Source organism: Dama dama, chromosome 6 (genome assembly GCF_033118175.1).
Source record: "Dama dama isolate Ldn47 chromosome 6, ASM3311817v1, whole genome shotgun sequence".
In the NCBI taxonomy this organism is placed as follows: Eukaryota; Metazoa; Chordata; class Mammalia; order Artiodactyla; family Cervidae; genus Dama; species Dama dama.
The window spans coordinates 2,086,553-2,109,352 of record NC_083686.1 but is presented as its reverse complement, the minus strand read 5'-3'; the positions used below and the strand labels follow the sequence as shown (position 1 = coordinate 2,109,352).

General features: G+C 46.5%; 1 protein-coding gene across 1 annotated transcript in view; it reads right to left on the bottom strand.

Moving 5' to 3' along the window:
- Positions 1–22,800, bottom strand: part of HTT (huntingtin) — a 127,945-nt gene that overhangs the window by 64,416 nt on the left and 40,729 nt on the right. The window contains exons 10-25 of the mRNA XM_061145410.1: positions 22,321–22,368; positions 19,684–19,764; positions 17,534–17,895; positions 14,518–14,641; positions 13,721–13,839; positions 11,880–11,991; positions 11,501–11,638; positions 10,277–10,435; positions 10,075–10,172; positions 8,957–9,096; positions 7,951–8,014; positions 7,629–7,729; positions 4,859–5,005; positions 2,999–3,119; positions 1,478–1,554; positions 54–205 (exon numbers count right to left, since the gene is read on the bottom strand). Of these exons, the coding sequence (XP_061001393.1) occupies positions 54–205; positions 1,478–1,554; positions 2,999–3,119; positions 4,859–5,005; positions 7,629–7,729; positions 7,951–8,014; positions 8,957–9,096; positions 10,075–10,172; positions 10,277–10,435; positions 11,501–11,638; positions 11,880–11,991; positions 13,721–13,839; positions 14,518–14,641; positions 17,534–17,895; positions 19,684–19,764; positions 22,321–22,368 (2,043 nt within the window). The remainder of the gene's footprint in view (positions 1–53; positions 206–1,477; positions 1,555–2,998; positions 3,120–4,858; positions 5,006–7,628; positions 7,730–7,950; positions 8,015–8,956; positions 9,097–10,074; positions 10,173–10,276; positions 10,436–11,500; positions 11,639–11,879; positions 11,992–13,720; positions 13,840–14,517; positions 14,642–17,533; positions 17,896–19,683; positions 19,765–22,320; positions 22,369–22,800) is intronic.

Sequence of the window (22,800 nt, the reverse complement as noted above, 5' to 3'; positions counted from 1 at the left end):
GAAATCAGAGACGAGTTCACCCACAGCTAACTGTTTTAACGCACGGCCAATACCTGCCAGCAAGTTCCCGGCTAAAATCAGAGCATCCTGGTGGGCAGAGAGATCCAGTGGGAACCAGGCTGAGGACAGCAGGGTCAGGATCATCGTGACCATCCCCACGGTGCAGCTCTTCCTGGACTCGTCTGAGGCGCTCAGCGGGGGCACTCTGGAAGCAGGACCAAATTACAGAACAATGCTGAGCTAAGACTTGCCTTCTCTTATGAACCAAACAGAGGATTATGGCTATTTATTTCATGCCGGGTCATAAAGCGATTTTACTATTGTTAACTAGCATCTTTCTTGTAACCACAGGTCCATAAAAATCACTGAGAAATGAAATCAGGGAGCAGATCTGATTGAAAGTATAAAGAATCCACCTGTAATGCAGGAGACCCTGGTTTGATTCCTGGGTTGGGAAGATCCACTGGAGAAGGGATAGGCTACCCACTCCAGTATTCCTGGGATACCCTGGTGGCTCAGGTAGGAAAGAATTTACCTGCAATGCAGGAGACCTGGGTTTGATCCTTGGGTTGGGGAGATCCCCTGGAGAAGGGAAAGGTTACCCACTCCAGTATTCTGGCCTAGAGAATTCCATGGACTATATAGTCCATGTGGTCACAAAGAGTCGGACACGACTGACGACTTTCACGTCACTTCACTTCATTAGGGCCATCTACTGGAGGAAAATCCTTTTCATTTTTAAATGAGAACTGCTAATGTAAGTGCTGCTGCTGCTGCTAAGTCACTTCAGTCGTGTCCTCTCTGTGCGACCCCACAGACAGCAGCCCACCAGGCTCCCCCGTCCCTGGGATTCTCCAGGCAAGAACACTGGAGTGAGTTGCCATTTCCTTCTCTAGTGCATGAAAGTGAAAAGTGAAAGTGAAGTTGCTCAGTTGTGTCCGACTCTTGGTGACCCCATGGACTGCAGCCCACCAGGCTTCTCCGTCCATGGGATTTTCCAGGCAAGAGTACTGGAGTGGGGTGCCATTGCCTTTACCGAATGTAAGTACAGTAGTTCCTAAACGACTCTTGTAACTGATTATGACTTTGCATGATAGATCACATCTGATTTCAAACAAAGAAAGTTTCTAAATTTTTAATACATAGTGAATAATTTTGGAGAGAATCAAGCCAATTAGAAAAGTCTTTTGCCAGCGTATGCAAATTCCCTTCAATGAGACTGCAAGTCACACCCTGAAATCCTCCAAATGTTGATGTGTGAGCATTTCACATCCAAAAGAATCACAAGGAATCACTGCTTTCAAGTCTCCTGTCACTAGCATCCAATACAACTGACCAGGAGAAGCTAATATTCCAGTGGGTACTTCCCCAAAAGGTAACACTGATGAAAGACTTAACAAGAAAAAAAAAAAAGGATCCGTATAACCATGTTTGTATCACATGACTGTAGACAGTCATTTGCCAAGGAAATACATACCCGCAGTGCCAACCTAAACTCCAAATGCAAACTGGGAAGGCAGTTGAAAGTAGACACAGAGCTTCGCAGCATCCAAACTAAACAAGAAAGGAACGATAAGATCACACTCACCACCACGAGGGCTTATTACACTGACCTCCTTTTACGCTTTATAAAACGTACAAACAGTGAAAACAGAATTGAGCTCTGTAGCCAAGCACAGGACATCTGTTCTCCCACGGAACACGTTCACACCTGAGAATTCAGATACAGCTGGACAGCCGAGATACAGGTTTAAGGAGGCTGGATTACATCCAGGGAGGAGAGGCCAGCAGGGAGGCACCTCCTCTTGTTCGACTTTAATCTTCCTGTGCCTTCCCCGGCCCCCTACCTGGAATTTCCTTCCCCGCTTCTCTGCTCCCCGCCCCCCACCCCCGCCCCAGCCATTCCTGAGCTCAAGCTAATTAACGTCCATCTTCCTGACCAGACTGAAAGAACCACAGGGCAAGGATCCTTCTTGTTTTTACATCCCAAGCCTAGAACAGCGTCTGACCTATGTAGGCCACAATAAAGACAAATAAAATGTATAACATTTTGAACAAATCAAGGGAAGCCCAAACTACAGAGAGCCCAAACAGTATTTAAGTTTGAAAGGCACTGTTATATGTATCAGGAGAGTCTGATCACAGTTGTCTTGAGTTTTTACAAAAGGAAAGCACTCCTTCTGTCACAGAAAATAAACGACAAGGTTTCAGCTGGTAAATCAGTGAGCTGGCACCACTTCTCATGTACCATTCTCCTCTCTGATGATGGAAATTACAAGTGTTCACTTTAGAAAATGTGTGATATCTTAAAAAGAATAACCATTCATAGTTCTAAAATTAGTTTTAGTAATTTTCTGCCAATTACTTTCCCGAGTAAGAAATGTGTTTACATGAACATTATTTTTCCTAACCACTATACACAAGCACACGGTTTTGTACTGTGCCTTTTTTCACTCAATATTATAATCTAGAGGCTCACTCTGCAGATTGTTACAAATGCTCCAAAGCATCATGTTAATAGGTGCATAACTATACACATCACCATCTATACAGAATTTAGTCATCATCAGAATTTATTCAATATAGGATTCTTGGACATTACAGTTCTTTTGTACTTTTAGCATCATAAATAATGATACAGATAATCACATGACACAAAAATCTTTGTTGGGATTTCCAAGGTTTTTTCCTCTTCATATATATTATAAAATCATTGAGTCAATTATTTTAGCGCTATTTTAAACCTCTGATATACTACCAATTTGGATTATGGTAGTTTTCATTATTATTTCTTCCTAGATGGGCTGAATTTTTTTTTTAGAATAAACATGTATTACTTTAATAACCTGAAAATAGTTGTTTCCATTTTCATTGGAATAAACCAGGGTTTTATTAACAGAAGCCCACATGTAAGAGCTCTAATAAAATTATCCTATCACGAAGAACAGACCACGCAAACTACTGAAAATTAACTCATTAGCCCAACCAAGAGACTTACTGTGAGCGCTCTAGTGGTCGATGTGATCAGTTCATGAGAAACAGCTGCAATGACTCTCGAGAGGTTATTTTCCAGAGTGACATCTGTGATGCTTGGTAGCAGGTTATAGCCTCTATAAATTCTAACGAGAGAGATAGAGAGAGACTTAAAATCTCCCATTAAAGTTTATGACATTCTCAGAACTCAAATGGCATTTAAAATTTTAAGATTAAAGGCCACAAGAAGTTAAAGCAATCTTGACTTTTTAAGTTACGGGAAGACTGGAAATAAATGTGGTCATTATTCTATAAAGACGGCTGAAATAACCCTTCCCTCCTCCAATGTCCAACCACACCAGAGGACCAATAGTCATCAGCAGAAATGCTTTAATGAAGTTCTAATTTCCTTTAAAATCAGCCGATCCAAAGCTGCCCATTTTGCAAGCTTTAAATTACATCCTGTGGGAATCTACTCCTGATTCCAAACAAAAGGAAGTCCTTTCCCACTACAAGACTGTCACTTCTTCCGTATTCCATTCACGGCACACGTCAATTTCAATCCCTCCTAGCAGTTACACACAAATTCTAATTCCCCAACTACAGGGAGAGAGCCCAGGCATGGTGAGTGTCGATTCACTTCCGTTCCCCTCAGGTCTTGTCCCCAGAGGCACTCAACGATACAGACTAAGGGGAACACAGTTTATCTCCTCACACAATCCTGCAAGTACAGTGTACAACCAGGATTTGTGCTTATCATGCCAGAACCAAGCTAAACAAAGCTGAATATCTAGAGGACAGTCTGAGTTTGGACTAGAAATTTTTCACAGCTATAGTTACTAACCAATTTTAATAAAATATTATACCTATCTCTGTTGGCATCTAACGACATTTAGAAGATGCAACCTTGTTGACAAGTTACTTATCATAAGCTTGTCAAATTCCTGATAATGAAATATTCTTATATTGCTTCTGCTGAAAGAGAGAAAATGCCAGTTTTGAGGTTAAAAAAAGGAAATTATCTAAGAAAAAAATTATGTCCATGTTTTTAAACAATCTTTGCATTAGAAGAGGTATTTAATAAGAAAAAATAACTTCAAAATTTGACAAGCTGAGTTACAAATTCAGAACAAACTGTCACATGGACATTTTGGCTTCAAAAGTCATTTAGCCCAAGTATTTTTTAAAAATGCCACTCAGGATAAAAAATTATCACATAAAAGCTAATTTTTTAAAATAACATTTAAAAAAAATAAATAAATAAAATAACATTTAAAATACAGAGGATTCTTCAAAAGCATAACAGTCTTATTATCATTTCTGCAGCCTTCCTGGCAAACTGAAATTTTAAAGAAAATTAGAACTTCAAAAAGCATTTCTGCTGATTACTTTTAGTCTATCCCACTCATCTGAGAACAAGAGAATGGGCTGTGTTTAGTCATTTGAAATCGTATTTAAAGACCTTCTACAAAAACATGTGAATAATAATAATTGCTAATCACTTAACTAGTGGATAACCCTAAATAACACTGACACTCTTTAACAGCCTGCTAAAAATAACATGCCTGCTAAAAATAATAGCCTGCTAAAAATTAATGCCATGACATAATCATACTCTTAGATAACACAAAGAAACTGAAAATTTTAAGGACAAGATATAGTATTAGAGTCCTACAGAAGAATACAGTTGTCAGTCTGTGGCTCGTAACAAATCATGCCTGTGATGTCACTGGGCCCGGCGGCAGCAGAGCCTGCATAGAAGCGGGTGGTGAGCCCTGAGGAAAGAAGCATCCTGCTGGAGGCAGCCCGCCTAACCCTCACTGAAGCGTCTTCTCCAGAAAACGCAAGGCTTCAGACGAGCGCCCCCGCGCCTCGGTTAGCGTACCTGGTTACGGTGCTGACGGAGAAGTGGGACGGAGGCTGCGTCTCGTGCATGAGAAGCGTCAGGTACACGCTGCTCTGGTCTCTCGCCACGGCCACCACGGGGTCAGCCTGTCCTTGGTCGCACTTGTAAAACAGCTTTGGGACGAGCCTAACATAAGAGTCAGGTTTACTTCCCTTAGAAAGTATGTGAAACCCCTGCTGACTGCCCCGCACCCTTGTCACCGGCAAGCCCGACAACGTCTGCCCACGGACACGTCCCCTGAGCGGCGGCACTGGTCAGGCACGCTGGAGCAGAGGCTCCCGACGCAGGACCGTGCCCCACACCCCGGTTCTGAAATGACCAGGGGCTGGACTTTCTTCTCGTGTTCACACAGGTACACACGGCTCTCTGCACACGACTAAATCCTCTGAGTTAAAAAGCCTTCCGAGAGCTCCTCTAACCATCTCGATCAGCACCAGCAGGTGCAGGAAGCCGCTGTGCGCAGGAGGCAGCAGGGCAGGTCCCTCCTCACTCCCGGGACTTTCTCTGCGGAACCGCCCTCACCCCCAGGGGCAACGTCCCAGCCGAGGCCCCTCTCAGGCGAGCTCTGAGGGGCAGGCAGGGAGCACAGGGGCTCTGTGAGAGCACTCACACCTACAGGCGGGCCTGTGACTCCCAGAGACAATCAACTGTTTGCAAACAGTGGTGTGCGAACCCCACTATCTTTAGTTAAAGTTTCTTTCCTCCAGGAAGACCTGGTCATAAATACAATTTTTTCCTAAGGTTTGATAAATAACTGTCACTCATAGAAAATGGTAAAGATTCAAGATCTTTGGTCAAGCAAGTCATACAAACCTAGTCAAGTCCCTGAAAAGGCACAATTCACAAGCAATCAAAGATACGCACATGACCACACTGAAAACCCCTGGAGAAGGGAATGGCTACCCACTCCGGTATTCTGACCTGGAGAATTCCATGGGATCTATAGTCCATGGGGTCGCAAAGAGTCGGACACGACTGAGCGACTTTCACACTGAAAACCAAAGGGCTATCCACTAAAATACAACTGGTTTTCCTTGAGCAGTTTGACTACAAAGGTTTTTATATTTTTCCTGAGTTTTGTTTAGTGAATGTGTTATTATTTTTAAAACAAGATAAAAGTTATGTTAAAAAGAAACAGCAATGGCGGCCTAAGAAACTGACACATATTTAACTTTTTTGAAATGCCTGCTTTGGTGAAAAGACTCAGGCACGATCACATTCTGGTGGTGGGAGGGCAGACTGACCCGCTTCTGGACAGTGACTTCACTGCCCGCTCAGTCGCTTCAGTCATGTCCAACTCTGTGGCCCTGTGGACCACAGCCCGCCAGGCTCCTGTCCATGCGATTCCCCAGTTAAGTACCAAAGCCATAAAAACCCACTTGCCAGTATCTACCCCCAAGAAACAAAAATGTACGTCCACTCAAAGTCTTGGAGGCACGAGTTTAAGCAGCATGATTCATAACAGTCAAAAAGTGAAAATAATCTTATCGCTTGGTGAATGTATACATAAAACACAGTATTACCTAGATAACAGAACGCTGTTAAACAATGAAAAGAACAAACGATGGGCACACACCTCACAGCATGGATGAACTTCAAAAACTGAGTGAAAGAAAGTCAGACGCAAAAGTCCATCTACTGACCGTGTGCCCTCATTTATATAAAGTGTGCAGAAAAGGCACACGTTCCTCGAGGGACAGGAAGTGGACGAGTGGTTGCCTATGGCTGGGCAGGAGTTGGGAGTTACTGCAAATGGGCACAGTAGATCTTTTTGAAATGATGGAAATACCCTAAAGTTGGATTATGGTGAAGGTTGCACAACTCTAAGTTTACCAAAAATCATTAACTGTACACTTAAAATGGGTCAATTTTAAGAGATAAAAAAATCTTACTTCAATAAGCTAATAGGGAAAAAAAAAAACCACAAAAAGGTTGTTTCACCTAGTAACTCAACTTCCAGGAATTAATTCTTAGAAAAAAAAGTTACATGTAAACATTTATGCAGTATACTAGTCACTACGTAAACATTTATGTATAATACTAGTCACTGAACCATTATTCATTATCTAAATCAATAAAAACTTAGTATCCAACCAAATAATATTTACAAAAAAATTTATCACAACTTACACAGTGAAAAAGTGGCCACTAACTAAAAATTTCTTGTAAAGAGTATTTACAGCCTTTCTTCATCTCGCACTGTATGGAACGTCATGCACTTCAGTACAGAAATATGAACACATCTCAACAGACAGAGACGCCCCAGACCAAGGTGGTAGTTGAGGAGTCTTTTTTAGAAGAGTATTTCTCACAGGAAAATGGTAATGATTACTATGTGGAAATTAACAGATAACAAAATTGCATGTACACTTTGTCCCAATTTTGAAAAAGAAACTTGTACATAGGACATAAAGCAAAAAATGTTAACAGTGGTTATCTCCAATGGGAGGACCAGAGGTGAATTTTATTTTCTTCTTAGTGCTATTCTCCATATTTAAAAAATCTGACCATCAAAGTACATTACTTTTACAATATGAGACTAATACTTTATTGTTGTCTTAATTTTCATTTTAGATTCTTGAGACAGTGAAAAATATGCTTTTTGATAGCTCAAGAGTAACCAAAAGTGAGGTCAAAGATTTAGGAATATGCCCCATGGCCTCCCAATTTTCACCTCTCTTCCCACTGTCATATCGTTTAGTACTTTAACCAAGAAGGTGAATGGAGAGAGAAAATACTGGGCAAATACCTCATCAACGAAGCGGCAGCAACATGCCGCACCCTGGGGTCTTCATCTCCAAGCAGATAGATGATAACATTATTGAGCACCCGCTCTTGCAGTTTTAAAAGCTTTGGAAAGAAAGATAAAAACAGATCTGATCTCTGTATTTAAATGAATTTTAAGCCAGGTATCTTGGAAAGCCGGTGAAGAAGAACTCAACGTCACTAGCCCTAAAGTCACACATACGATCACAAGCTTCATGATACAAAGCATTCCTAGAAATTCCACACTAAGGGGAAAGGGCACTCCTGGAAGTTAAATCACGGCCTCCCAGACAGGAAGGACTTACCCCTGTGTAGTGATGGGCCCCTCTGTGCAGCGTTTCTGCTTTGGCCTCCAGAAAGCTCACCAACCTAACACAAAGAACATATTTCACGGTGAACAATTCAGTTACTGAACAGAGCCGCACGGATGGCCTGCATGACCACAGAGGAGGAGGACAGCCACACCAGGGCCGCAGGCGGGAGCCAGGGAAGGCTCTGAGGCAGCCCCACGCTACACGGCAGGAAGGCACCTGCTTCCAGCAAGGAGAACCCACACTCCTCCCAACTCTAGACTCAGAAAGTACTCAGTACTTTTCTTCAAAGTGAATATAAACATTGGGTATTTTGAAAGACCCCAAGTGCCCTACAGAACTAGCTCAAACACCTGTAGGTGGCGGGAGGGCAGACAGGGAAGTGGGCTGAGACTCCGGCCCCCTCAGAGGCAGGTCCCCCCTTCCACCACCCGGGGTCCTGCCTGCGAGACGCAGCGGGAAGCAGCCCGGACTTCACAGACAGGTTCTAAAGCTGAAAGACAATAACCCAGAGGGCACCAGCCCAGCCTGGCACACAACCAGCCCTCTACAAACAGGGTCTTTAAAAAAAAACACAAACTCAGACAAAAAAGAAAATTTCCCATCTAAAAGAAAGCACAGAAAGAAAACGTGGAATCATGCTTTCTCAGAAAATGATAAACTGCAAGGCATCAGAGGTACTCTTTAATTGTGACAATACCAATCTGCTATCTGACCTAGGCTCAGTACAGCGTGGCATGCATTCATTTAAAAAGGCCCAAGAGACACAAGCTTCATTGTTCTAGAAGCCTGAGCTCTCTCACTCACACCATACAGGACACTCGAACGACTAAGACTACCAGAAAACTCCACTCCTCTGCCTGGACGTAAAAACTCCAGGACAAGGGCGAAGTCTCGGAAGGGAGGGGCAGACACAGAGGGACACAGGTCACCGCCTGCACCCGGGCACCAGGCTGTCCCGCGCCATCCAAGCCTGCCCCAGCGGGCCCGCCCCACCCACCTGAAGTCGATCTCTGCCACGGTCTCCAGAAGCTCCGTCCGCACCAGCCAGTAGGAGCTGCTCCGCAGGGCCAGCAAGTCAGTGATGAGCTGCAGGCCCCACGCGCTGTAGCTGCTGCTGCAGAGGCTCATGACGCAGAGCTGGAAGGCAGGCGGCGGGTGGGCCTCTGCAGACCCCCCACACGCACCCCTCCCCGTCCCTGCTCGACATCCCTCTCTGACAGCGACCTCTCTCAGGAACACGGACCACACGCACGCGCCTCAGTCACCTCGACGTGGAGCGTGAGCGTGTCGCCACCACAGGACGCGCTCTCTCCCCCACCCCTGCCTCCATCCAGGCCTCCCCTCCCCGACACCAGGCACACGCCGCCCCTGCCGGACCCCCATCTGCCCCAGGCCCAACGCCATGACCCAGGGCCTGCACCCTGTCCGATGGGACCCGGCACCGGGCCCCCCAGGCTCCGAGGCTGCGTCTTGCCCACCCCAGCACGCGCAGGGCGACTCCGCACGCAGCCTGCTGAGTGCTGCTGACCGGCTCCCTTCTGCCCCAGCAGACACAGACCAACCGACACCTGGCGAACACCTGGGACCAAGGAGCAAGTCTGGCCGGGCCGTGACATTTTAAAGGGGGACATAAGTCTGACAATGGTAGGGTCTGGGGCTTGATTTTTACTGCTTAACGTGGACTGCTGTTGGGCCAGTTGCGAGTTCTGAACCAGCTGATAGAACATTTCAACATGCTACCCCATAAAGGCCTGGGGCTGTCTCCCCACCAACACCACAGGGTATTCAATAACCCCTGTGCCTCACTTTGTGCATTCAACGGGCCTGAAAGAGCTGCTGCGTTTTAATTCAACAAGTTTTACGCTTAATATGAGCAAGGTAGAGATACCCTTTAAGAAATGTGTATTTCAAACAAATATTCTGAGATTTAAACCAAAGTCTATTAACCCTTGACTCTGTTGGCACTGTTTTCCTTCTGAGGCTGAGAGGTAGGTACACAGATGTTTATTACTGTTGCGAATGGAAATATTTAATATTAAGCTTAAGTTTTCATTGTTAACTTTGGTGAAATTCCCACTAATCAAAGAACTGATGTCCACAAACGATTATGCTCACCCTCACAGCTGCACAAGCCAACTTGCAAGTAACCGAGGATTCGTCCTTCAAAGTCTTCTGCAGCAGGGGAATGCAGTCCGCCAGAGAAAATGTATTTCCTGCCCGGAAGAGCAAGCAGAGACGCCTTCGTGTGAGCCTGAACACGAGGATGCCGTCCAGGAGTGACGACGCGGAATGCTGAACGCTGAGGGCTGGTGGTTACCTGTGCGGGCTCTGACGGCGCCCATCCAGGCCGCCACGTGGAAGCGGCACCGGCGGAGGACGGAGCAGACGAGCGTCCCGCAGAGGATGGCTGTGGCTCCTCGGACCTGCGGGTCCCCGTGCTCGATGTAGTTCAAGACGTCTGACACGTACTGCTCCTCTGTGGAGAGAAATGGCCCGGCCACTGTACAGGTCCCTACCGTCAACTTTCTAACTCAGGGCAAAGGCTGAATTCCCAGGCAAGAAAAGAAGGGCGAGGGAGCGATGCTGATCCAGAAAGGCCTGCCTGTGACAGCCGTCCGTGGTGAAAACGTCCCGGGTTTAAAGAGCCTATATTCATCACATCCCTGACGCCACTTCAACACAACAGCTTCTGGGTTATAATCCCAGGTTGTCAAGTGTTTGCTTCAAGAAAATGACTTGAGAGCCTCAAACTTGTCCACACTTATTACCTAATATAAACTCAAAAGCCTGGGTTTGTCCCCTCCCCCAAGGAAAGAGAGCGTGAGAGCGCAGGCAGGAGCGTAACTTCAGGAGAGCAGGCTTCCCCCAGGCACCCGTCAGAGCAGACGCCCAGGCGTGCGCTGCGGGAGACTGGCCGCCGCCACCCAGCTCCTCTCAGTCCCCGCCGGCTCTGAGCGTGAATGGCTCGCTCCCCGCCAGCTCTGAGTGTGAACGTCCTGCTCCCCACCAGCTCTGAGTGTGAACGTCCTGCTCCCCACCAGCTCTGAGCGTGAATGGCTCGCTCCCTGCCGGCTCTGAGCGTGAACGGCTTGCTCCCCGCCGGCTCTGAGTGTGAACGTCCTGCTCCCCACCGGCTCTGAGCGTGAACGGCTCGCTCCCCGCCGGCTCTGAGTGTGAACGGCTCGCTCCCCGCCGGCTCTGAGCGTGAATATCCCGCTTCCCGCCGGCTGAGTGTGAATGTCTGGTCTGGCTGGTGTGACCCAAAGCAATTTTGATTATACACAATTTGTGCTTTTGCTAAAATCCAACACACATGTTAATCAGCTCTTACATTCCCAGATTTCTATTGCTTTCCTCTGTGTGTTTCAACTAAAGCTAAAAACATGACAATTGATGTGTTTTACGGAGAGCTGTCACACAGCTCAAACGCTGCAAATTAACTCAGAAAACTTGGTGCTCTAAAACTTAAATAGTCAGAGTTTGAAATAGTTTTCAAACCAGTGACTAAACATGAGGAATGAGACGCAAACTGTGAATGTACCAGGGTATTCCACGGTGTCCAGCGGTGCTCTGTAGAGTTTGCTGAAGAAAGACTCAGGATGAAGGGCCACGGCGGCTCCAACGCAGCTGAGGGCCAGTGCCTTCACGCTGACCCGCACGTCCCTGTCCGGAACCAAGGCTGCGAACAGATCCGCCCAGTCGCCGTCAGCATCACAGCAGCAAATCTTTAGCTTCCAAACAAACAAAGCCAGACCCAGGAAACCTGCCTCCCCCAGCCTTCCCCATCAGTCGGTGAAAACCAAAGCTCGTCTCCAGCTTCTACTCCGTCAGCTGCAACCAGGCTCAAAGCTGGTGACCAAGGTGACCTCTGAAGCCTAAAGTCACTCCCTTAAACTCTGCACCTGCCTTTTGATTCTCACCATTTTTCTCCCCTGTGAGTAAAAATGAAGCAGACAAAAGGCGGACACAATGGACAAGAGGGGCGGAATCTTCATCAGTGGACTGGCCGATGTCGCCTTTGATCCGGCAGGGCTGTAAAGAAAAAGCAACACTTATTTGTCTTATAATCATGGAACCTACACGCTGATTCCTTAGTTCATCCAACAAGGAATTCCAGAGCAGCAACTGTGCCAGGAGCTTGGCGTTCAGATACGTGCCTGACCTCACAGGCCACGGTGGGGCAGGATCAGACCCCCAGGGGGAGTCCTGACAGGGGGCCCCAAGGGCTGGGGCCAAATGAGACAGCAGGCAAGGAGCACGCCGCACAGGCGGAGGGGAGCGCCAAGGGACGCCCGAAGCTGTGAGGGGAGGCCATTCCCGAAGGAACGGCCAAGGTCGAGACGGTGACTGAGCACCCACGGAGGGACTAAGTGTGAAACACTACTTCTTGTCCTTGATGAATTTAAAATTAACTGGGAGTACAGGACACTTACATGGAAAAGGCAAGCAATACAGAGATAATACTGAAATAGCTCAATGGACAACTGAGCAACAACTAAAAAAAAAATCAAACAACCTGAGTTAAAAATGGGCAAAGGACTTCAAGAGATGTTTCTCCAAAGAAGATACGTGAATGGCTAATTAACTCATGAAAAGATACTCCGCATCTCTAATCATTAGGGGAGATGCAGGTCAGAAACCACAATGATACATCACTGCACACCCAGTGTGATGATCTTCTCAAAAAAAAAAAAGAGAGAGAGAAAAGTGTTGGTGAAGATGCAGAGAAACGGAATGCTGGTGCACCGTGGGTGGGAATGTAAGATGGTGCAGCAGGGACTTCCCTGGGGTTAAGACTCCACGCTTCCAATGCAGAGGGTGCAGGTTCAATCCCTGGTCAAGGCACTGAGACCCCACACGCCACACAGCACAGAAAATAAATAAAAGAAAGCTGTGCAGCTGCTGTGGAAAGCAGTACAGGGCTGCCTCAGAAAGTCAGAACCAGAAGCATCACACAGCCCAGCACCTCCACTTCTGGTATATTACCCACAAGAAATGAAATCAGGGTCTCGAAGAGGTATTTGTATACTCCCTGATAACAGCATTACTTACAACCGACAAAAGGTGGGGAGTCACCCAAGTGTCCATCAACAGATGAAGAGGAAAGCAACATGTAGTAAACACATGCAATGAAACATCATTCAGTCTTAAAGGGGGAGGGAATTCTGACACCCGCTGTAACACGGATGACCCTGAGGACACAAAAGGACAAATACTGCGCGATTCCACTTGTGAGACGTCCCCAGAGTAGTCAGACCCAGAGAGACAGAAAGCAGAATGGTGGGTGAGAGGGGCCAGAGGGAGGGAGGAATGGGAGTCAGTGTCGAATGAAGACAGTTTCAGTCTGGGAAGATCAAACGGTCCTGTGAACGCCGTGAGGATGGCTGCACAACGTGTGGGCATGTAATGCCGCTCGGCTGTGCCTTCAGAAGGGTTGCGATGGAGAACTGCACAAGTATCTACCAGGATAAGTAAACAAATAATTCAGGGGAACAAAAACCAAGAAACGCAGCCAGGCCACACACTACCATCACATGAACAGTCGAAGAAATCAGAGCTTCGGACAGTTCTCAAGGACGCACCCACACCTCGAGAGGCAGACGGCAGAGCGGACTCAAGGCTGACATGCGAAGGGGAAAGGGCTGAGCGGAGGGGCAGCCACGGGAAAGCCAGGAGCGCTGCGGACGGACGGCAGCCAGGGCACGCTTCAATACGCAGGCCCGCGCGGGACATGGCGTGGTCTCAGGCCACGGTGTCTCACCTTGTTCTCTGGATCCCCTGGCTCGGCAGCTTCTTCTTGTGAGACAAATTTATCCACACTGCTGTCAGAGGCCTGCCTGCTGTGGCCCATGCTTTTCAACAAATGTGCTTGTTGAAGGGCTTCAAAATCAAAGGAAGAGACTAAGTCAAGCGACAAGTTCCCAATTAAGACACAAACACCCACATCGACACACAGTCAGCATGAAAGCACAGGACTTAGGTCAAAAAGGATGACAACTTCTCAGCGGGTTTTCCTCATTTGCTGTTTGCAACTCAGGACACAGACACCAGAAGACTTCTTGGAAGTTAAGATGTAAGAGGTCAGGGTTGAAAACAAGGCCACTTGGTAGTACAGTAAGGCCCCTACACACGAGCTTTCAAGTCACAAACTTCCCAAGATGTGAACATGTGTTCACATTCCAATCACGTAAGTTAGCTCGGGGTACATTGCACCCTCTACAAGCACTATACTCGACAGAGTACAGTCCTGTACACAGGAGCTGATGTCCAGTTGCTCAGTTGTGTCCGATTCTCTGTAACTCCATGGACTGCAGCACATCAGGCTTCCCTGTCCTTCACCATCTCCTGGAGCTTGCTCAAATTCATGTCCATTGAGTCTTTATTTCAAGTCCAGGAAAAAGTAGGAAAAGTATTATAAACCTATTACAGTACAGTCCTGTAAGGCCGATCGTGTCAGCTGGATACCTGGGTTCACTTTGCTGGACTTAGGAACGCAATCTCGGAATGGAGCCTAGTTGTGTGTTGGGGACTTACGTACACCACCTGAAGTCAACGTACCGATGGAAGAGTTTCTGAAAGCCTCTGTGTCTTCGTCAGGAAGAGCGGCAGCAGCGTCCTCATCCTCGTCCTGCGTCGGCCCCACCTGCATCCCTGGGTACTGGCTCTCGGTGCCATCTAACACCTGAACGTGCAAGAGGGGCTGTGAGGCTTCGGAAGTGCCACCACCAAGGGGCAGGCCCTCCAAGGTGGAACGGCGAAGGCAAGATCCCGTAAGCAACGTGGACCATGGCATCTTACACACCAACATGAAGGCTATCTCCTCAAAGGCATGTGGGTACAGGCGTGAACAGTACCAAGAGCTTACTGATGGCGCATTACCACATTATGGAAAGCTTTTGTGATTCTAAAAATGCCAAAGAAATCCCAATGTGGACATTTCTCTTTTTTGATTACAAAAAGACAAAAATCCAAACAAAAACCTTTGTGTTCACAAGCTAATTTTAAACAGCAAGTAAAAAATGAGGAAAAGTCTTTTAAACAAAAGTCTAACAATAGGTTACCCCCTAAACTACTAGGACTGACCCAACTAGGTTTGCGACACAGTATTTCAAATATCTAGCCATACACACAGGTGATGATTTCATACTGCCAAATTTCTCACATCCACTTGAAATCCCCTGTAATTTACCTGAAAAACTGAGTGAAAGACCCTCGATTATGTTAGTAGATTATTACTGAAATAAATTCTGTATCATTAAAAATATTATTCCTTCCAATTAAAATTAAAAAAATAAAACTGAGCTATTAATACAAGAGCAAAAACAATCAAGAAAGAAACAAATTTCCTCCACTCTCCAGATAACTTAAAAAAACAAACACCCCACACAGGCTAAAGTGAGAAGTTCTACCGTAATAAAAAACAACATTTTCTGAAAATCCCAGTACACCCCCGGCTGGCGTGAAAGCACCCCCACGTATTACGTCACTTATCCCCACAAGCCCCACAGCATCAAGCACCATCACCAGCTTCACTCTGTGGGTGAAGAAACAGGGACGCAAGGGCCACAGCTACGGAGGCCGCCCAGCCCCTGAGCAGCCAGAGCTCTCGCGGGGCGGGGCCCCCTGCAGGCCACGCCCCAAGCCACCACCCTGGACGGTCTCGTGAGCAGACCGGGCCCCTGCAGCTGGATCCTTGCTCTCTGTGGCACTTGCTGCCATCCGCCTGTGTGCTTACTTACCTGCCGATGACTGGCTTATGATCTGCCCTACGCAGACATGCACACACTCTGGAACAGAGGAAGGGAAATCTGGCCCATCACCAGTTTTTGTAAACAAAGTTTTACTGGAACACAGCCACGCTCATTCCTTCGCATACTGTCTGTGGCTGCTCTGGCCCTTCACTAGCAGAGACGAGAGTGCAACACCAGCAGGCGGCTCGCAGAGCCCAGGGGGTTCACTCTCTGGCCCCGACGGAAACAGCCTGGGGCCCCCTTCTGAAATGCCAGCTCCGGGAGAACAGCTCTGCATGCTGTGCCCTCTGCTTCACCCCCAGTTTGTAGAACAATCCCTGGAACGTAACAGGTGCTCAGCGCATTTGTTCAGCAAACAACTAAATAAAAGACATGGAAGCACCTCATAAACTACAAAGAACTCTGCAGGGGTGAGAAACATCAAGGGGAGACACTTAGTTCCCTGCAGGCCAGAGCCTGGTGTGGGCCCCTGGCACAGCCACGCCCCACGGCACACGGCTGCTGCAGCAGCTCCAGACAGGATGCTCACACAACTTCCTATGGTCGTGCTGTCCAATGTCCAGAGAACCTGTCTAGAAAGCATCACCTATAAAAAGGCAAGACGGGCTTCCCTGGCGGCTCGGGGAAAAGAATCCACCTGCCAATGCCAGAGACACGGGTTCCATCCCTGATCAGGGAAGATCCCACATGCTGAGGAACGCGAAGCCTGAGAGCCACAACTACCGAGCCTGTGCTCTGAAGCCGCAGGGCTGCAACCGCTGAAGCTGGAGCGCCCTAGAGCCTGAGCTCCAAAACCAGACAGCAGTCCCTGCTTGCCAGGACTAGAGAGAATCCGTGCAGCAACAAAGGCCCAGCACAGCCAGTAAATTAAAAAAAAAAAGGCAAGACGCAAGTTGGTGCAATAAGCCGACGACAGAAACTTCCTCCGCTCACTTAACATGCTGCTGGGAGCAGCGCTTTCCCAGCCTCCCCTTCTCCCTGCCCACTGGTCAGTACCCTTCACCCTCAAAATCATTTCCCACATTCCAGTTATGCGAATCATTTCCCACAATCCAGTTACCCTATCTTCTGCCAGGTCTTCTAGCTAAAAACCCCAATGGTGAGCCCACTCCTCCAACCGAGACAGTGGAAACCCACTGGGCCATCAGAAACCACATCCACGTGACCACTGGACAGCTGCCAGTGCTTCGTGACGTGTTTCTCAAAGCTTCTGCATTTACTGCTGTTTAAGAAAAAATTCTTAATAAGTAGAACACATTCCGTAGCAGCAAAACAACTGCCAGCAGAAGTTGGTTACATAAAACTGGGCTGTAGACCTCAGTTTACGCCAAACCTCAGACCACTCCAGAGCGCTTCGTGTCCACTAACTCAGGGACGAGAGGCACCCAGAGACATGCTCTAGAAGACGGGCTACGTAGTCAGGGTTCTTGAAAAGTCAGAAAGTACTAAAGTAATGCACAGTATTACTCTTATTAGTCATACTGCATTAAGACTGCAGATCTGTTAATAACAGGTTCATTAAGGATCTTCACAATAATGACTTACCCTGTGCCCAAAAAGGTGTTAAAAATTTCAAATGCACTTGATGGCACTCATCAACTGACCTAACTTTTGACCTCCGTGTTCAACACAAAGGACGCCTGGCCATCTCCTTCAGGGAAGGTCTCCGACGGGGCTGAGCTGCCGATTTAGGATCTGAGCTGGGGACCTCTACACTGCTATTCACATGTCAGAGGGATGGAATGAACAGGCAGGAGGGTCCAGGTCTGGGTCCCCAGGGAAGGCGCCTCTGCAGAAACCGGGTTGTCCCTCTGACCACTTACAATTTCAGAACTGTCGGAAGGGGTTACGGCTGAATCAGGCCCCTCGGTGGTGGTCTGGGAGCTGTCGCTGATGGGCGAGGAGGCCTGGGTCCCGTCGTTCAGGTCCATGGCGGGGTCGGAAGGGACAGCGCTCATCTGGCTGGAGCTGTGGCTCAGGATGTCCTCCTCGTCCCCGTCGGTGGCGGTGCTCGTCAAGTCACAGGCGGCCAGATCCACTGAGTCCGTCTGAAGCGTGTGCTGCGACCGGGGCTGCTCGGTGATGATGTCATGACCCGCAGAGTCGGCCGCTGAGCTGGTGGAGCCGGGGGTGGAGACCCCAGAAGAGGCAGCCAGCTCACCTCCGACCTCACCCTTGACTGAGGCTGCAGACAGAGGAACATTCACTCTTCAAAGGGTCAGTAAGAAAATGCAACGGGGAACCATATACTTGTAGAATACCCCCAAATTCACTGTCAGCACCTGTTTTAACTGTAAAACGTCCTTAAATACAGTGAAAACATAACTAGTCAATTTCAAAAGCAAGACAAACAGTGCATTCTTCAAACATTTTGACTGTATTACTTACTTATCTTTTACTCTATCACTATACTGATAAAATAAGGATCATGAGTAGATATTTTTAAATACTATGAATATTCCCAAGTGGCATTTCACTGCCAACTCTCAAGTTTGACAAGCAACGTTTGTCAAACTACCTCCAGCTCTCAAGCGGCTGCTCCGTCCTGAGGGCGGAGCGGCATGGAGATTCTGGTGACTTCCTGGCAGCCTGGCTGGGGTACAGGCAGGGTGCTCACAAAAGCTCGGAGCAAGTGGCGCTCCGAAACGTGGGCTTTCCATCTTCCCAGACCCTGTTCACGACCCCTCAGCCGGTCCCACTCCCCTGCATCATCAAGTTTCACATTTCCCTAGTCTTTAACTCCCATTTAAAAAGCACCACCCTACATAAGAACCCACACCAAGCTATGAGCTGTGTCACTCCTGGAGGCCAGGGGGTCAGTCAGCACTGGGGCTCATGGATAGCTGTAACTTTTTTTTAATGTTTTAACTTTATTTTTGTAATTTAAAAAATCTACCCACTCCAGTGTTCTTGGGCTTCCCTGGCAGCTCAGATGGTAAAGAATCAGCCTGCAACGTGGAAGACCTGGGATTAACCCCTGGGCTGGGAAGATTTCCCCGGAGGAGGGCATGGCAACCCACTCCAGTATTCTTGCCTAGAGAATCCCCATGGACAGAGGAGTCTGGCAGGCTACTTACTGTCCATGGGGTTCTATTTTGTAGAATAAACCAGTAAGTAAATAATCACCAATGAAAAGTATTCTGACTTTCTTTCCCTGTATTTTCAGCCTTATTTTCAGTTATCTAAAAATATTCATTTGGCTAGGGTTATACAGACCAAACCACTCTCAAATGGTTTTCATTTTTTCCATGTGTTACTATAGTCTGTCTCACTGATTGATTTGTGGATACTGAAAAGCCTCCGCATCCCCGGGATAATCCTGCTTGACTGCATCTATGTTCATCAGCGATACTGGCCTGAAATTCTCTTGTTACTGTATCTTTACTGTAGCTTTGTCTTGTTTCAGTTTCGGGGGATGGTGGCTTCACAAAATGAGTTTGGAAGTGTTCCTTCCATGCAATTTTTTGGAACAGTTTCAGAAGGACGGGTGTCAACACTTCTCTAAATGTTTGGGAGAATTCACCTATGAAGCCACCTGATCATGGACTTTGCTGGTTGAGAGCTATTATTGATTCACTGTCAATACTGATAACTGGTTTGTTCTTATTTTCCATTTCTTCCTGGCTCAGATCCTCAGATAATTTTTAATCCCATCTTCGCCTTTACAACCCATGCAATTCATGAGATACTTTAACCACCATTCCCTTCTCAAAAAGACTTACACCCAGGGAGTATAAACCTAATTTTAAAACAGCTTGAAAATAGCATATATTTTATATAGGATAATATCCTATACAGGAAAATAGCAAATATTTGATCCAAGAAAACACACAGGTAGTGTGTCAAAGTAAACACTATGAAAGAAGCCTCAATTATCCACCATCTGAGCAAGCTGGCTTCACGGCTGCCTCCGAGGAGCAGGACCCACTGAGGCGCGGGGGGTCAGGGGAGAGGAGCAAGGGGGACACACTACCTGAGAAGGCGGGGCTGCTGTCCTCCGACCTGGACTCCGAGTCGTCCTCCAGGGGCGCCGCTTCTCCAAAGAGCACTTTCCCTAGGGAAGGACGCAGCGAGAGACCTGAGCTTGCTACAGGAAGAGCTTTGAAAACCAAACAGATGGACAGTCCAAGAGGAAAACCATGAGCACATCTAATTCCTGCTCTCAGCCTGTCATCATATACATGTTTCTTTATTCCTCTAGAGTGCTAACACAAAATGCAGAAATGTCCTATTTAGAGTATTATTAAAATCAATAAACCTGTATGAAAAAGTTAAAAGCAGTAATTCTCAATCTGTACCACAAAGTATTTTAATAATCAATACTAATTGACCTAAGACTACTGTCAATGTTAAATAATCTGTTACTATTTAATATTAAAAATATCAAGTTATAGCTAGAACCCATTCTATTAGCTGCCAGGATATTCATGTCATATCTCCAACAAAAAGTCACTTTTATTATCAGTTAACTTGCTGGATTTCTACTGCTGATAACCAGTACTCAAGTACTGTATGATCTGGGAGGATGGAATAGTATTTCATCTTTAGCAAAATTCTAAAAATACATTTTACAGTTAATGAGTTCCAAATTATAACAAGGAAAAAAGAAAACAAAAGTCTTAACATGATTTAAGTGGGATCATTTTATCTTTATGGTTACTTTACATACAAATGTCATTAAATGACATTATCAAAATAATTACTGGCAAGTTCCAATTTCTAACTTCACTCCTCTTCAATGAGGAAGTCACAGGTGTGATAACTGCCATAAATCTACACCGATGTGACTTTAAAGCCCTCCTCCCATCCAGGAAAAAGCAAAGGAAACTCAAGATCTAGATGAAACTAACACAGCAACTTGGCTTATCTACTAAATAACACAGCCCTTTATTACAGAGCAAGTGATTTACCTTGAGAAAGCAAATAACACTCCAACCTGTGAATTCAGAGTTAACGAAAGCAGCCTCCGTCCTTGGAAACAGCAGTCTGCAAGTCTGTTCCAAGGAGTTCTCCCCACAAGGGGGCAAGGCCAGGCCACGCCCCCCACTCTCACCCCGATCTGACATCCAACAACAATGTTCCTGTCTCTTATGTTCTGGCAGATCGCACCTGAAGCTATGATAGAAAAGTATGACAACTGCAGCTCTAAATGAAAACAACACTCAAAAAATGAAACAAGAGCTTGAGCGCAAATTCCACGTTCCAGCCCCCAAAAAACAAAAAACATCTCAACCAGAATCTGTCATCGCCTCATCATCAGAAAGAGACCGAGAAACGAGGCAAGTGCCAGGGAAATCTAGTCACACGCCTGAAGTCTCCTCCCCATCCAAGGAGAGAAACACGAGCTTCTGACAGAAGCCTTTCCGCTTTCAAGCAATCTCAGGGTTTTCACCAAAATCTCAAACTTGAAAGGATCCCACACCATGATGATCCATGCATGCATGCATGCATGCATGCAAAGCCACCTCAGCCATGTCTGACTCGATGCGACCCCACGGACTGTAGCCCACCAGGCTCCTCTGTCCATGGGGATTCTCCATGCAAGAATACTGGAGTGGGGTGCCATTTCCTTCTCCATATGATGATCCAAATATGGTTAATTCTAAGTATTCTAGGAAACATTTACTTAATCCAGCCAGGACTAGAATATTATTCCTATTAAGATCCCATTCAACACTACAAATAATATTATTAGGCATTAGACTCTCTCAATTAAACACTAAATTCAAGACACACAAAAAATTAGCATATGTAAAAGATTAGTTTTTATACGTCAATTTTAAAAAAAGGAGAAGTCTTTTAGGATTTCAAAACAGAAAACAGCAATAGTTTCCTATGGAAATCTAGAGTGGAGGAAGAAAATAATTGGTGCTGTAAGCAATGATGTGTACCAAAACTTTCAGACCATGTCAGAAGAAATTTGATTAAATAAAAATAATTATATCAGAAAAGTTGGGTATGTACAAAGGTAAATACGGCTGAAAAATGACAACCAGGCCCAAATTAACCAATTAATTAACCAAACATTATCCCTGACTAATACTAAGCAAGTTTCTTTGGGATGATGAGCTGCCTTTATAAACGGAACATCCCCTGGAGCAGGAGTTGGCAACTAAATAAGGCTGTGCTGGCAGGCGGCTGTGCCGTTGGCTTGGCGCTGTCCGCGCCTGCCTTCCTGCACAGGGCAGAGCTGCAGCCCTGCACAGAAAGGACTCCACGGGCCACCACCCGGCCCTTCACAGAAAACGCCTGCTGACCCCTCACCTAAAGCATGAGAAATTTATGACAGGGAATTCCCTGGAGGTCCGGTGGTGAGGACTCAGTGGTCTCACTGCCAGGCCCGGGTCAACCCCTGGTCCCAGAAGTCACATGGTGCGGGCTGCCCCTCGCCCCCCTCAAAAAAAGAGAAATTTACAATAAACCAATTCTGATCAACAAGTAACTTTCTGAAACCACCCAATAGCACTATTCGGGCCTGGTTATCAGATTTCAGCTGCATTTATACACACAATCACCTTGCTGAGAAGAGGTACAGGCATAGCCAACTGCATCAGAGAAATACTGAAAAAGCAGGAAGATTGAAAATAACAATCATTTCTGAAATAATCACCTTTTTGTTTTCTTGAAAGGACAGGGCTGCATGAAGAACCCCCTCCAGCTGTAAGTCACAGAAAATGACAGATGAAAGTGCAGTACCAAGCAGCTGAAATCCAGACACAATTAGAAAATCTTCAAGCTTGATTCAACTTTAGAAAATACAGGAATGTTATTTCTACAGGTGGGGCTTAACCATCATCCTGTAACATAAAAACTGCATAATTTTAACTGCAATAACTTGAAAATTACATTAGCACTCAAAAATACAGTTCTAAAGATATGACCTAAAATGTCAGAAGAGCTCAAAGTGCATTTAAAAAGCCAAACTAAAAACATCAGAAAACCCAGATTATTTGGTCAACCAATAATCAAACAGACATTTTCATCAGACACAGTCATCAGAAATCAGATCACTGGACAGCGATCATTCGTCAGGCCTGCACCCACGGGGAAGGGCTGCTCAGGACACAGCCCGGAGGACAGGCACAGCGAC